The sequence below is a fragment of the Crocodylus siamensis genome, chromosome 6 (assembly GCF_052110815.1).
Source record: "Crocodylus siamensis isolate JL-2025a chromosome 6, ASM5211081v1, whole genome shotgun sequence".
NCBI classification, from domain to species: Eukaryota; Metazoa; Chordata; order Crocodylia; family Crocodylidae; genus Crocodylus; species Crocodylus siamensis.
Genome location: NC_143400.1, coordinates 93,750,957 through 93,765,817, shown reverse-complemented (window position 1 = coordinate 93,765,817; position 14,861 = coordinate 93,750,957). Strand labels below are relative to the sequence as shown.

Below are 14,861 nucleotides of genomic sequence, written 5' to 3'. Positions count from 1 at the left end.
CAGGGAGAAGAAAAGTGACATAAGCCAATGCTACAGAGTGAGTCTTTGGCAGGACGAGAAGGCAGACACAGTTCTGAGCCACAAGGAGACATCTGACCTACCCACCTTTCTCCCATCAACTTCTATTGTAGTTGTTTTAGGGGGAGAAATAAGAACCTAAATCTCACCAGTTTTCACTAAGTTTATGTGCCCAGGTTTTCCAGTGCCAGTCTCATGGCTGATCTGCATGAGCCCAGGGCTTGTCTTGGGGCTGGACTTCCACAACATTGCTAGAAATCAGGCCCCTGATGTCTCAGGTTGGGCACCCAAGTACGCAAAATGAGTGCAAAACGTATGACAGCTTAGCTTCACTTCTCTGTCCTGTTGTGATGCAGAAGCCAACTGGGATGCCTGGTAGTTCCCTTCTAGCACTGCTCAGTCTGTGAACTAAGGGGCATCATTAAGAGTCCCATACCAAATTTTGATTTGATAAGTGCTTTATTATTGTGCTATGCCTGGTGCTGCTGCCTGCTCAGCTCTGGCCAAGGTGGGGGATATGGTTAGGGGTTACAGAGTAACCTATTGGAGTACCTTTCCTTTCGATAAGTGGCTTTCAACCTTATTTATTTTCGAACCCCTCAAATATTTCAAATGGCGGCAGAGACCCTTTTTGAAATTTCAAATGGAGCTGTGCACCCCTTTGGATTGTGAATGTGGGTCTCCACATACTTTTGATTAATCATGGGCATCTTTTGCAGATCCCTTAGACATAGTCTGTGGACCACATATTGAAAACCACTGCTCAAGATTTAAAAAAGGCCATGAATTTACTCAGAGAATGCACTTACTCAAACCCTGTGTGAACAAATGCCCAGTTACTACTGCAATAGCTGGGGCTAAGCTTTGTGCTCATTAATGCTGGTTGTTATCCTCTTTCTCAAAACTCACTAGGTCTAATAGTAGCCTTGAAATGGATAGGACAGGACTTCTTAGATCAAAAAGGCTGCTTGAGAAGCCTTGAAATGGTGGGCTGCTAGGGTAAAAACAGAGGTTGGTTAACCCGGCTGATTGTTCCAGCTTCCAACTCGCGTCAAAACAAGCACAGGGAGAGCTGTTCACACACACAGCTGCAATGGCAATTCACTCCTGATTTGGGGGGGGAGGGGTGTTATCTTGGATACTGGCACCAATGTCATCTGGGTGTGATCTGCTATTCACTCCATCCAGGAAGAGCACACACCAACCGCAGAGGCTTCCTCAGACTGACGAAGGGTTTTTAAACCCAAAAGCGTGCTATTTTCCCCCCCCCAACTATTTAAGTTGGTCTAATGAAAGAGATCCGATACACCCAAAGAACCTTGTCCGCCTGTCCTTAGACCAACACGGCCGCAACCTGCACCCCTGCTCTGCTGTGGAAGCAGATGCGCCTGCCAGGCACAGCAACCCCCCGGCCAGGCCCCGGCAGCGCTGACCAGCGACTGCAGAGGAGGCGGCAAGGAGAACTGAGCTGGGTTTCCACCCTCCCTGCCTGCCTGCCTGCCGCTCAGGCCCGTGCCCCCTTAGTGCAAGACCCACACAAATGGCCAGGAGCCCTTTGGGGCCTGACCTCTGACATCCATGCTCAGCCCCCAACCCTACCCCTAAGTTGACCCCTCACCGTCTCCACCCGGACACCGGATCAGCCCCCCGACCCTGTCCCCAGCTTGACCTGTGACCTCTGGGCCCCCATGTTCAGCCCCCCACCCCTACCCCCAGCCTGACCTGTGACTTCTGAGCTCCCCCACCCCATCCCCATGGCAACCGCTGCCCCCTGACCCGGGCGCCGCCGGCCAATAGCGCGCGGCCTCGCCCCCCCGGCCGGAACGCAGGGCGCGGGCGGCGGTTCCGGGGGACGCGCTGAGGGACGGACCGGGCCGCGCTCATGGCGGCCTGAGGTAGCGGCGGCGCGGAGCAGCCGGGTGAGCACTGTGTTCCCCCGGGCCGCACCTGGCGGGGGGCAGGGAGCCGCCTCCTTCCCCTGGGGGGACAGGCAGGTTTGCGGCGCGGCCTCGCACGGGTCCGGCCAGGCAAGCCATGGACATCCCGGAGTAGACGTCGCCGCGTCCGGCCCCTGCCCGCGGGCGCTGGGCCCGCCGAGCTGGACGCGGCGCGGCGGCTTCTCGCTGGTGCGGAGGGGGTGAGACGGCTCCGGCCTCCGCGCCTGGGCACCAGGGTGTCCCCCGCTCCCTTCCCTGCTGACCCCCACCCCCACCCCCACCCGATGAGCTTGTAGACAGCCACAGGACTAATATAGCTAGGTTATCTAGACTAATAGACTAATATAGCTGCACTGATGTATTTAGATTGTAAATAGCAGTCATTGATTTGGAAGGACTTTTTCGAGGTGACCTTGCTGGACCTTCTGAAGGCCTCTTGGTCTTCTGGGGAGCCCTGGCTGCAGGTTTTTCTAGAGTCTCGTCAGCTTCCTTAAAGCATGCGAGGAGGTTTGGGACGACGTTCTCCAGGGAGACGCAGCGAATGTGTTTGCTGACACTGCATTGGATCAAGCGACCTAAAGTCAAAACTGGGGTCCAAGTGGAAACCAGGTGTCGGTATATAAACGTCCTAAGTGCAAAATGTGGTAACTTGAAATGTTGTAAGTCGAAACCTTGTAAGTCGAGGACTGCTGGTATTTCTTCCGTCTGTATAGCAGTCGCTCACAATAAAATATCGCTTGTAAGAAGTAAATAAATCAAAGCTCGGTCGAGGCATCTCAGATGTTGCAAGCCAGCTCAAATGCAATACCGGCATCACGGCAGACATCGTCTGTTCTTTTAAAGTATAAAAAAAAAAAGGTGACCACCGGTATTGCTTTCACAATCATCTTGGGATAAGCCCAGTCGGTCCATCATCATCCTGTACAACACGCTCTGCCTTTTTGTTGTGTAAAGGAAGGACAGCCTTCAACCTTTTTGGATTTGAGGCACCCTCAGAAAACACCTGCCCTGGATTTTCACTTGTTTTTTAACTATGGAAAAGTAGCAGAACAGTTCTTCCGTTGCAGAGAGCTAAGCGAGCCGTGGCCCACAACAGGTCTGATTGTTTTTAACACTCTGGAGTCCCGTGGGAAATTGTTGGGTTTATGCTGCAGGTTGTATTTGTGCTCCTAGCAGTGGTGATGTTGCAGGGCGCCCTGTGATACCCTTGAAAGGATCTCAGGGTACCCCAGAGTTTCATGGCACCCTGTTTGGAAATTGCTAGAAGCCATGAAATCTGGACTATGTTTCCAGTCTCATGTAACCTGTGCATGAGTGCCTTTGTGTGTGAATGGGGGCAATGATACTGATCTGTCCCTTAGATATGATATGAAGTTAGCTGTTGGTGTTAACGTTGAAGCCTTTCTCTTGGTGCCACTGCAATCAGAAATTGGCACCCATTATATGTCTATACCCATAACAAGAAGATGGTTCTTGAACAAAAGGATTTACAAACTCAGGGAGCAGAAGCCCCTAGATGGAAAATACGAAACCTGGTTTTAAAGAGGAAGGTAGTCAGTTGTGTTAGTGTGAAGTTGGGTGAAGAAGTGTTTTAAAAGGATGAGGAAACTTTATATAAAAGCAAAATGGAGTAAGAAGCAGCTGTCCTTTCATTTTTCCAAAATGATTCAGCTCACTCAGGACATGATGGCTTCAGAGTCTTAGGTCGCTGCTTAGACACGCCAATACGCTGGTGTTACTCACAGGCCAGTCTGCAGAGGTGCTGCTGTGGTCCTGTTGCCATATGTGTGCAGCCTGAGCTGAGCCTGTGTAGGATCTCTGAGGACAATTTCGTTTCATCGTAGTTGAGAGGCAGTGATGGCAACAAAACTGCCATCAAAAATGTCCTCTGTAAATATAGCGCTGATCGTTGTATCTAATAGTGCATCAGGACTGTGGTTAGGGAGAAGTCTAATTTTTTTGCAGCTTTCTCGGGGCTTGTTGCTTATCGGATCAGTTTATTTTGCTGAGTCTGTGTCCTGATAACGAGGCTTGTGGTTCAAAACCAAAGCTATTAATGCTCAGAGTGAAGCTTGTGCATTGGATGTATCAGGCCAGAGATGAAGATAAAGATATATCAGATAACAGTACTTGAATTGGGCCTTTCTACTCAGGGATATTTTTATCACTTAAGCTTTGTAATTAAAAAGCATCAATTAAATTCTGTCGTGTCAGCAAAAATGTATGGTAACTGGTTAATCTAGTGAGAGACCTCATTCATTTTCTCCTTTTCTGCTGGGAAAGCGGTTCGATTCTGTGCTCCTGCTTTGCTGATAATGGACAGGTACTTGGATACCTTAGTGAGCGATGCAAAAAATGCTCGTAAGGATTTCTGTGTTGTCTATAAGGGGATAAGTTAGTTTCGAGCAGAACTAACAGAAGTTAGTTTCTGTTTGAAACTAATGTCATATAATGAGTTTTGCGGAGAAGGAAGTCTCAGCAACTTTTCCTGGATGGCACAAAACTCACTGCCATGGTTGTCACCACTTTGCAGTCTCAGCAAAGTCTGGAGCAGCCATGGAGTCTGGACTCCCTTTGCTCAGCTGGTATATGTGTGTCCTTCCGAGCATAGGTGAGAGTTACAGGACTGTGTATGGGAAGCTTTCGGCACTATTGCCTGAGCTGTTCCTGCTCTGTGAACAGATGGAATTCTGGTCTCCCTGGCTTTCTGTCGTGTGGTCTTCAGGAGCACTGAATTCCCATGAGAAACCAGGCAAAGCTGAGTCTAAAACCCCACCATCCTAGCCCTGGTCTCTGATCCACTGTCAAATGCCCAGCAACAGAGGGAGGATTAATTAACATGACTTCTTTTTTTGGCAGATTAAAATACCTAGAATGGCAGGAGAACAGAAGCCATCATGCAATCTCCTTGAGCAGTTTATTTTACTAGCCAAAGGTACCAGTGGCTCAGCCCTGACTACTCTGATAAGTCAAGTGCTAGAGGCTCCTGGTGTGTACGTCTTTGGAGAGCTGCTGGAGCTACCAAATGTACAAGAGGTAAGAGATACTTGGCTGGAATTGTTCTTTCCACACCTTGGTTTAAAGGAATCTCCTGAGAGTTTCTTCTCCCAGGGAAAGTCTGATATGGCTTGGCCCAGTTCCAGTACCTCCTTCTTGCTGGAGTCCCACGTGTTTCTCCATCCTCCTGAGGGCCTAGTGTACAAAAGATGACATCCATTTTGTCTTTGTGTTTGGTTTTGATTTAAGTAACAGGGCTCCAGATGCACTAATATGATGGCTAATACAGTAAAATCCCAGCAGCCCTAAAATAATGGTTTCTAAACAGGAATTTGCCCAGTCACTGAGAAACAAAATCTCCTTTTGTTGTCCTGGAAAGCATCTGCCATTGTGTCCGAGAACTCTAGCAAACAGATGTCTTTTATAGCAGGATGGAATGAATAATCACCAAAATCAAATGGTTTCTGACCAATATGCAGAGCAAATTCTGGAGACTCTGAGCTCTTGCAGAGAAGGGACTGCCTGCAGCCTCCTCTTTTAAAACGAGGAGGATTTTGCTAGAACACCTGACTTGCAGCAACAATTAAAAGTCCAGTTTAAGGTTAGTTCACCAGTGTAATGGTAGCTATGCAATGTCATCATCAAATTTATATAGAGCGCAGAGTGTTATGTGGTCCATAGTTTGATCAGGGTTGCCACAGTCACCTTTTGCAGAACTCCTAATACTCCATTTGTACATCATGTGACTGCAGTGGCTGGGCCCTGTTCGGATCCAATTTAGAGCCTTTTATGTTTTTCACAGAAAGTCAAAACCAGGAGGCTTTATTGTTGGGTGGAAATTAGATGTTTATTCCAAATGGTGGTTTTGTTTCACACTTTTCTCCAAGCTGCTGCACTGTTGTGTCCTACAAGGGCTTGTATTAGTGTCTAAAAAATTTTGCGGGAGACCAAGCAGTGACCTGGGAGGTTCTTTAAATCTCTGTGGATGGGGAGGTCTGGGTTGTCATTCATGTGGATGATCTCTCTCTCTGTAGCTTCCCCGCGGTGAATGTCTGGAGGAGTGCAATTGGCCACCACCGGTAACCATTGAGTTGGTGTAGATTTCAGGGTTCTGGGGATAAATTCTGCAATGCATGCTAACTGGACATCCAGTTAAATTCTGCAATGTATGTGTGATCACACGCAATGTGTGTGTGACCAGACATGCCTCAACTGCTCTTAACATTGAGCTGGATGTTTGCTGTTCCCCACCTTTTTCATATCAACCCCTGGAAAATACCAACCCAGTTTGGTGCTGCAGCTGTTACCACAGTGCAGTGCTTGCTTGTGAGAGAAGGTTCTGTATCTACCTGTATACTATATGCATCTTTCTCCCAAAAACAGCCCTCCAGAATTGGGGCGTACAGCTTTAGCAGGGAAGCTGATTTTCTTTACTTAGAAAGGTTGCATGGTAGGTGATAAAATACAGAGGCACACATTTAACCCACTTCCCTTTGGGGTTGTTTGAGACTCTGTAGGTAAGCTGTCTGAGCTTCCAAGTTGCCAGTAAGGATGCTTAGCTAGCCAGCACTGTAATCTCCTCATCTGTCATGTGATAAAAACAGCAGGCCCTATGGGATTAAAGCTAAATTAAAAGGGATGCTTTCTTAAGAGATTGCATAAAGCAGCTGGCTATAAATTCAAGTTCTAGTTCAGGATGATATAGCCATTTCCATGACTAAAATACTGAAATGTAGTACTAATTACAGGTCTTTTACAAGAAAAAAGGGTGGGGGGTGGATCCCACTGTTTGACAGCTGAAAATAATCCTTTAACCTAAAAAATCCCATATTGTTTGTGAAATAAAACACATTGTAGAGAAACTGCATGCCAGTATCACGTTGGCCATTATTGCCTAAGATAAGATCTCTCTTGTTTTCTTCCTGTTTAGCTTGCTGAAGGACCTAATGCTGCTTATTTCCAGTTGCTGAATCTTTTTGCCTATGGAACGTACCCAGATTACGTAGGTAAGAGATTGCTGTGATCATGTGGTGTTTGCTAATTGCAAGGATTACATTGGCTGAGTTGAGGGTAAGATGTGTTTCAGAACCAGGCTGTGCAGCTCTTTGCTTTCCTAGGCAGTTTCAAGTGTTTGTCCTCTTTGTGAATGTGACAAAATTAAAAAAAAAACAAAATGCAAAAAACTCTAAAAGGAAAACTTGGACCATAGGAGTCTTTCTGGATACAGCTCTCTGGATAAGATTCTTTTTCCAGAAAATGGAAGAAAAGCAATGGCTAAACTGTTGTGTCCCATTGCTCAGGATTAGAATGGGCACTTTACTAAGATGGCTTGGACCATCGCTGTGACATGAAGTGACTTGCAGTTGTATTCATTGTTATCTCCTCATATTCAAAAGATCCTTATTCTGCAGAGAGCAGTCTCCGGCAGCCGTTTTGAAATTAGACTGCTGCCTATTAGATGAGTTTTATAATATGAAAACTTCTCCATATCTAAACCTGTCTTTCTTTTCAAGGGACTATAACCTGTTCTTTAAAATCCATTCCTGACCAAATCTTGGTAAACAAGGCTTCTCTAAGTGTTGCATTTTCTGCTTCACACTTCAGGTGTGACCCTCAAAAATGCGCATGCAATTGCGTGCTGAGTCCATTTGCACAAATACAGCATTTACGCTCCTCGGCTGCTGTGATAATTATGCATACAAATTAGACCCACAATTATATGTGCATTTCACACACAATTGCACATGCCTGCCTCTAAAAATCTATCCCTAATGATATTTTGAATTAAAAGATCTATCTACAAAAGGGGTTTTCAGAAATGTAATTATCAATGGCATGCTTTGGATTGAAATGCTGTTTTAAACTTGTATGTCTTTAAATCTTTAAGTGTTGATATTTGACAGAAACCAAGCCTATGCTCGGCTCCAGGAATATTTGGAATATTGAGAAACTAGCTACAAAAGGCAGTGTCTCAGAAAGGAACAACTTTTTTTTCAATCAGTCTCAAAAATTGAGTGCCACTATTACCCTGCCTAGGGACCATTGGCTGTACTCAAGAACAGTTTCATTTTGCTTCTGGGGTTTGGGAATTTCATGTGCTATAGAAAGTAAAAATGTATCATCCAGGACTGTGACTAGGGAGCAACCACTTGCATAGGACTTCAGAGCCAGCCCATCTGAACGGTGGTACATTTTGGTGTGAAGATGCATATCAGGCTTGCTGCGCGCTTTGTGTTTATATACTTTCTGGTCCAGGTTGCGAGTAGCAGCCTGGATGCAGAATATGAGAACGCTCCACAAATCATTCTCTTGGATTTTATATTGACACCCGTTCCCTTTATTATCTGAGCAGTGTGAATTGAAAATGTGGAGCAGGGAAGATAAAGGGGGGTGAAAAATTTGGTAGATGTGGAGCAGCACAAGCTTCATATGTCTTTAGACTACAAAAACAAGATTCATAACCAATTAGAGAACCTGCCTGCTGTGTACAGTTGTTAGATCCCAGGGCACGACCTTGCAAGAGCAGAGGGATCCTTGACTTTAATTTCTTCTCCCCTTATGAAGAGGGCTGTCCCCTGGCTGCCACCCTTTGCAGTATAGCACCGGCAAAATACAGAGCTTGGGTCACATTCTAAATGTTTGGACTGACCCTTGCTATCAAAACAGACGTGCACAGGAAAGAGTAATCTTGCTCCCGGCCAAAAACATAAATGTATGTGGTAGGGACACAGGAAGCCAAAATGGAAAGTGTTGAATGAGGTGGGATGGCTAAGATAACACTTACGTTCCTGAAATGCTGACTTACACTAACAAGGAGATTCCAAAGAGCCCCTTTGTTTTGGAAATGGCCAGTCTCTTCCAGCAGTGACAGGATGGCCATAAAAGCATCTCCCTAAATAATTTCTTGATGGTTTTCAGAAAAATAATTACCAAATTTTATTTTGCTGTTGGAACCACAAGAGTGCAAGTTTGTATTTACATCAGTTCAGTAGAAGCACAGAGGTGGCTTATGTGCTGGAAATAAAATATTGCCGGTCTATTCTGGCAGGGCCTCATTTGTGTACGTGCAATTTACAGTCTAATTCCACACTCCGAGGTGCTGAAGAACAGATAACAATGAAACCGCCAGCTTCCTTTCGAGTTCCCTCTGCCTCTCCTTGGGTGTGGCCAATCTGTTATTGATGGCAGATTTTTCTTCTCACGAGCACACGCAGTAGCCAGAGAAATCAGTGTTTCAGACTCACTTGGTCCAACTGGTTTGAGGTTTTTGTAACCTGAAGAATTGTTTACTTCTAGAAGGAAAACCCGTAACTTCAGCGCTCTTTTTTTTTTTTTTTTTACATTAACAGCGAACAAAGATAACTTGCCTGAGCTAACAGGGGCCCAGAAGAACAAGCTGAAGCACTTGACTATTGTAAGCTTGGCTGCCAGGATGAAGGTAGAGTACAGGCATCTTAGATAGGGAACACCAGGCCTTTTTTTAAGTGGTGTACTTGGGTTTGTGTTTGGCTGTATGCACGTACTGGGGAACATGTAACAGGGAAACTGCTTGGCAGTGTATATGGCTCCTATGTAGCTTTTGGGGAGTCAGTAACTTAATGGACTTCCAGGAGTGAGATGCTGGGGTTTCTTAACAGCCTGGTAAAGAGAATGTTTTCAGGAGGGGCACAGAGGCCAGCAAGTCCTAGGCTCTGGTAATTATTATGTCTGTTCTTGGGAGGCTGCTTCCATTTTTCCACCATACTGCAATCCACTGTTCCTCCAGAATTCAATGAATAAATGCAACAAGCATGTCTTGTCCATGACCTACTCTGATTCCAACTGCTGCCTTTGCCCCTCTTGTTCGCTATTATTTGTGTAGGGTGGAGTATGGGATACAGTTGATGGTTAATTGCAAGCTCTTTTTTTAACCCTACTTCCAGTCAAGGTTTAATTCCCCTTCTGGGTCGGTGAATGATAGCTTCTTTTTGGACTCCTTTTGTCTAGTGCATTCCTTACTCAGTGTTGCTGAAAGACCTGGACATGAGGAATTTGAGGGAGTTGGAAGACCTGATCATTGAAGCTGTCTATACAGACATCATCCAGGGGAAGCTGGATCAGCGCAACCAGGTACTGGAGGTGGATTTCTGCATTGGCAGAGACATTCAGAAGAAGGACATCAGTAACATTATGAAAACACTCCAAGAATGGTGAGCTGGCACACTGCTCAGCCTTCTCTGCCTTGCTTTGTGTATGCGTCTCAAAGGGAAAAAGCTCGTTCTGACTTTTTCTGATTCAAGCATGAGCTGGGCTTCAATATTCCTTTCTTTAGCATTTGTACTGGGAGCAGCTGTCTGGGAAAGGGGCTGTTCCTGCTCCCCAGCAAATCCTACCAAACTGTATCCCAGAGTCCCAGTCCTTTAAACTTAAGGAGGTTGTGAATGCAAAGTGCTTGAATCACCTTTGTAGGCCCCCCTTCCTTGTTGCGGATGGTCTCTGCCTTATTCTGATTTGCTGGAAAACTGCCCCCACCAATCTTTCTTATGGGATTCGTTCCCACAGCTTCCCTGTGGAGTGGCAATACTTGCCTAGTTTGTTTGTTGATGAGGGCCTTAGGCATACAACTAACATTAATTTCCTATGAAAGCATCATTTCATAGGCATTAGGGCTGGAAGGGACCTCATGAGATCATTGGGTCCAGCTCCCTGCCCAAGGGGCAGGAAGGCAGCTGGGGTCAGATCACCCCAGCAAGATAAACACTGAAGCGTTTATAACCCAGAGTTGCTGAGTCTTTTAGTCTTTCCCATTCCCTCTTTGCCTCTGCCTCCCTGACTCTGCTGTGAGAGGATCCTTCTGCATTGTCTGGTGCATAACTATGAATCTATTTCAAATGCCCTTTCTGTTCTTCCCCACTGTGAATAGCAGTTGAAGAGTGTTCATGTTGCACCATTTGGTAACTTCTTAGAGGGTCTCTGTCAGCACGACCTTAATTTTTGTTAATGTTCTAAGTTTGTTAAAGTTTATTGCATCTCTTTGTACATAATAAACCCTGACCTTTTAAAAAGGTTTTAAAGACTTTTACTGCTCTGTTGGGGAAGTCTGATGAGAGCAGTTCCAGCAAGCATTTGCAGACCCATCTTCTCTGTTCCCACAGCTGCCTTCTGCCTCTCTGGCTTCAGTTTTGGCTTTGCCTCTATCAGTGCAGAGCCCAAGGAAGTGTTCCCATGGGCATCTCCTAGAGCCACCAACCAAGCAATGGAACAGAGTAGACGCAAAGAGCTGCCAAAACCGCAAAGTAACCAGTTGAACAAAGTGCTGGTTTTTCCCTCGTCTCAGCTGCTCACGTGTTTATGTCCTCCAGTGCTTTTAGGCAAATGTTACTCTTCATGTTGATAATGTCTCATGCATTGTGCACCATTGACCAACCCTTGTGTATTCAATTTTCAGGTGTGATGGGTGTGAGGCTGTTCTCTTAGGAATTGAACAGCAGGTGCTTAGAGCGAACCAGTACAAAGAAAACCACCACCGAACGCAGCAGCAGGTGGAGACAGAGGTAGGTACAGAGTCATCCTGCCTTGGGCTGGTGTTCGTAAGTAGTGGTTTGGGGAAAAGTTGCTGCCAGTTAAAGTGAGGAGCTACAGATCTGGCGAAAGTGTGAATGTAGGCTGGTGCTTCATAAGCTTACATGCCCAGCAGTGTCATCATGCTTTGCTCCTTACCGTGCAAAACTCCCAGCTATCAGGTCCAGGTTTTTTGTTTTTGTTGAGTGGAAACCAGCAATCCTGACGAACACATTATTTTGATAGAGAAGTCCTCTAGAAAGATCCCTTGTGTCCAGTACCAAACTTCACTGAAAGCCTGAGCCAGACTTGACTGACTAGCCTCTGACAGGGTTTCTGAGCCTTCCTTAAAGATGATCCAGGCAGGAAACACTTTGGGAATTCCCTTGGTTGGTTTGTTAGGAAACCCCATTTTTTTTAGCACACAACAGCGATGGAAGTGCAATGCCTGTGAAATGACAGGTTTTCCCTGAATAACAAATCAATGAATGAACATATTGAACCTAGTGAACTCCACATATTTTAAACATAAGAATATTGTTAAAGATTTCTTTGCATCAGCCTTCTGAATTTATCAGGGGTATGATGTAGGATACAGGTGGACAGGACTGAATCCTAGAGGGTCACAACCTGAGGGATCAAGAACAGGCAAGGTCAGGGAAGCAAGGGTCCCAATTAGAGCCAGGAGATCAGGAGCAGGTGGGTCAGAATGTCTGTAAGAGACTGGGATCTGGGTGATCACCAAGCTAATCCACGAACCAGGAGTCTGGTATCTGAAGACAAAGGCCTGGATTGGAGTCTGGAGCAAAGGAAGCAAGGTGCTGGCAAGGCTGTTTGGAACAAGGAGTCAGCAGACAAGAATCAGAAAGGAATGGGCAGAAACCAGAAGCAAGGATGAAGTCAGGAAGCAGGACCCAGGGAACAAGAAACTAGGAACAAATGGGCAGGATCTAGGGACTGGGAAACTAGGAATGAAGAGGTAGGAAGCAGGAAACTAAGAGCATAGAATCAGCAGCCCAAGGACTAGACAGGAAGGCTCTGTCCTGTTGAGTAGCTACCTGGACACTGACACTGAGAGAGCTGCTTTGAAGAGGCAACTGCTCATGCAGGCAGCTGGGGGTAATTAGACTACTGGCAGCCAGGCCTGCTGGGGGCTCTTCAGTCTGCCTGCTGCCGCCCTGGCTCCTGGCAGAATCCTACCTTCGGATGGAAAGAACCTTTGGAGTCTGTCCTTAAAGACTCTTCTTTAGAAGTTGCAGTTATAAAATGTGCTCTTAGCAGCTTCCCTCAGTGATGGAGACTTGTCCACATTAACCCTGCAGATAGATGGCTGCCCGTGACCCCCACGGATAGATGTGTAGTCACGCTTTCAAGAGTGAGCAATGATTTTTGGCACCTGATTTGAAGGCTTTACCTGGGGCTGATATTTGCTTGGTGAGCATTCAATGGGACCTGAAAGCCTAGGTCCTCCCAAGTGTGGAGATGACAGAACCTCTGTCCTGTCTCTGAGAGAGAGAAAAGCTGGTTTCCCCTGAGCAGCTGTAATTTTGCAGCCAGTCAGCAGAGGGCAGCAGAAGCCCATGAGTGCAGCCTGAGGGAGTCATGGTTGCTTGCGAGAACAGAGCTTGGCTAATTCAGCTGTAAAAGTGAGGATGGTCCTCCTGAGACTCCAGCTCAAGATTTATTTCTTGCAGCCTGTTGCATCCTTGTAGGGTCCCATTCACTTTCCAAAGCAGTTTCCATTCAGTGATGGGGTTGGGTCCCAGAACGCGTTTGGTTTGGATAGGACTGATCCTGCCTAAAGCTAGGGCTGCGATAGGTGACCTCTGGAGGTCCCTTCCACCCCCACTTCTCTCTAAGGCATTTTGGAACTGGCCTGTGCAGTCCTGACCCCTGGTTTTCCCTCAAGCTGCTCTTTACCAAATTGCTTCTCATAGTTTCTGTGGCAGTGCCCTCAGGCCCCATATTTGCAGATGGAGTGCAGTGCTGCTTTCGGTGCTTATTTCCCATCCAGCCCTAGATTAGCAGGCTGCTCCAACTGCTGATTTCCTTTGCTACCAGTTTTGAGAGCTGGGTTTACCCCCTCTATTGCAGATGCCCCCTCTTTCTCTACAGTCACCTCGGGCTTGCCAGGTGATGTGACAATTGCCTTGTACAGCCAGATAGGTTACTGGGCTAGATCCACCATTGATGTGACACAGCATGGCACTGCTTCTGTTCTTAACAGGTGCCTATCTCCAGCAGTAGCTGAAACGGATGCTAAAGAGGGACAGCATTGAACTCGATATCACTAGAATGACCTATCCGCTATTCAGCATCCACCATTATCGGTTCAGAGACACCAGAGAAAACATCTCCAACCGTTCTGTTCAGTAGCTATCACCCATGAATTTATCCACTCGCTTTATTTATCCACCTGTTGGTGCTCATGAGGTTACTCTTGGTGTCTAGTCTGAGGGACCAGCCACCCTCAGTTGCCTCCAAACCAAGTCCACCATGGGGCATTGGCAGTTACGGCTCCAGGCAGGACATCTGCCCCTCAGTCATGCTGTCGGATAAAACTCAAAAGCAATTAGTGCGCTCACACCTGAGCTTTGTATCTGATGAGCTCCTCTTGGGCCTCTGCGGGCGTTTCCAGTCTCTGCTCACAGAAGGGGCTTCCCCTCTTGCAGATGGTGGAAAAGGCAAGTGCTGATTCTGTCTCTTCTCGCCCAGGTCACAAACATAAAGAAAACGTTAAAAGCCACAGCCTCATCATCGGCTCAGGAGATGGAACAGCAGCTGGTGGAGCGCGAGTGTCCCCCGCATGCGGAACAAAGGCAGCCCACAAAGAAGATGTCCAAAGTCAAAGGGCTGGTCTCCAGCCGTCACTAGAACACACCATGGAGGTGTCTTTTGGCCCAAAGGAGCAAAAAAAGGCCCCGCGTCTCCTGTTCAGTGGGTTCTGGGCCAGTTCTCCCCAGGCTGGCTAATAAAAGCCCTGTTTGAATCCAGCCCCAAACTGGCAGTGCCTGACAAAGCTACACTGTGCAAACTCCATTCGCGTCCAGTCTGTTACTTGTTTTAGGCCTTTTGAGAGGGACTTTTGGACAGAGGTGATTAACAGAAAGGAGCAAAAAAACTTGATCAAATAAAAAAAACAAATCCTGTGATGCAAAATAAAATGGCATCTGTGGAAAGTTTTCTCCCTCTCAGCCTCTTCAGTCTTCAGAGGAGGTTGCCATGGTAATTCAGACCTGAAGCTAAGATAACCTCAGCTGGGGCAAACATGAATACCAGGTAACAGACTTGGATGCAGAAGCTGGGCTGAGAGAGAGGACACTATCCACGCAGATTACTGCCTCCCCCCACCCCAAAGGGAGTCCAAGA

The 14,861-nt window shown here is 46.7% G+C and overlaps 1 protein-coding gene across 4 annotated transcripts; it reads left to right on the top strand.

The window, feature by feature from the left end:
• The first annotated feature begins 1,828 nt into the window (after nucleotides 1–1,828).
• Nucleotides 1,829–14,510, top strand: COPS7B (COP9 signalosome subunit 7B). Of its 4 annotated transcripts, none has more exons than XM_090053539.1 (7): nucleotides 1,829–1,937; nucleotides 4,815–4,991; nucleotides 6,883–6,958; nucleotides 9,302–9,390; nucleotides 9,939–10,141; nucleotides 11,380–11,485; nucleotides 14,208–14,510. In XM_090053539.1, exons 2-7 carry the CDS (start codon nucleotides 4,830–4,832, stop codon nucleotides 14,364–14,366), a joined length of 795 nt encoding a protein of 264 aa, XP_089909665.1. In that variant the 5' UTR covers nucleotides 1,829–1,937; nucleotides 4,815–4,829; the 3' UTR covers nucleotides 14,367–14,510. The 4 variants fall into 4 exon arrangements, with proteins under 4 accessions (XP_089909665.1, XP_089909668.1, XP_089909667.1 ...); XM_090053542.1 differs by lacking the exon at nucleotides 14,208–14,510 and adding an exon at nucleotides 13,720–14,193; XM_090053541.1 differs by lacking the exon at nucleotides 1,829–1,937 and adding an exon at nucleotides 2,016–2,144.
• The last annotated feature ends 351 nt before the right edge of the window (nucleotides 14,511–14,861 follow it).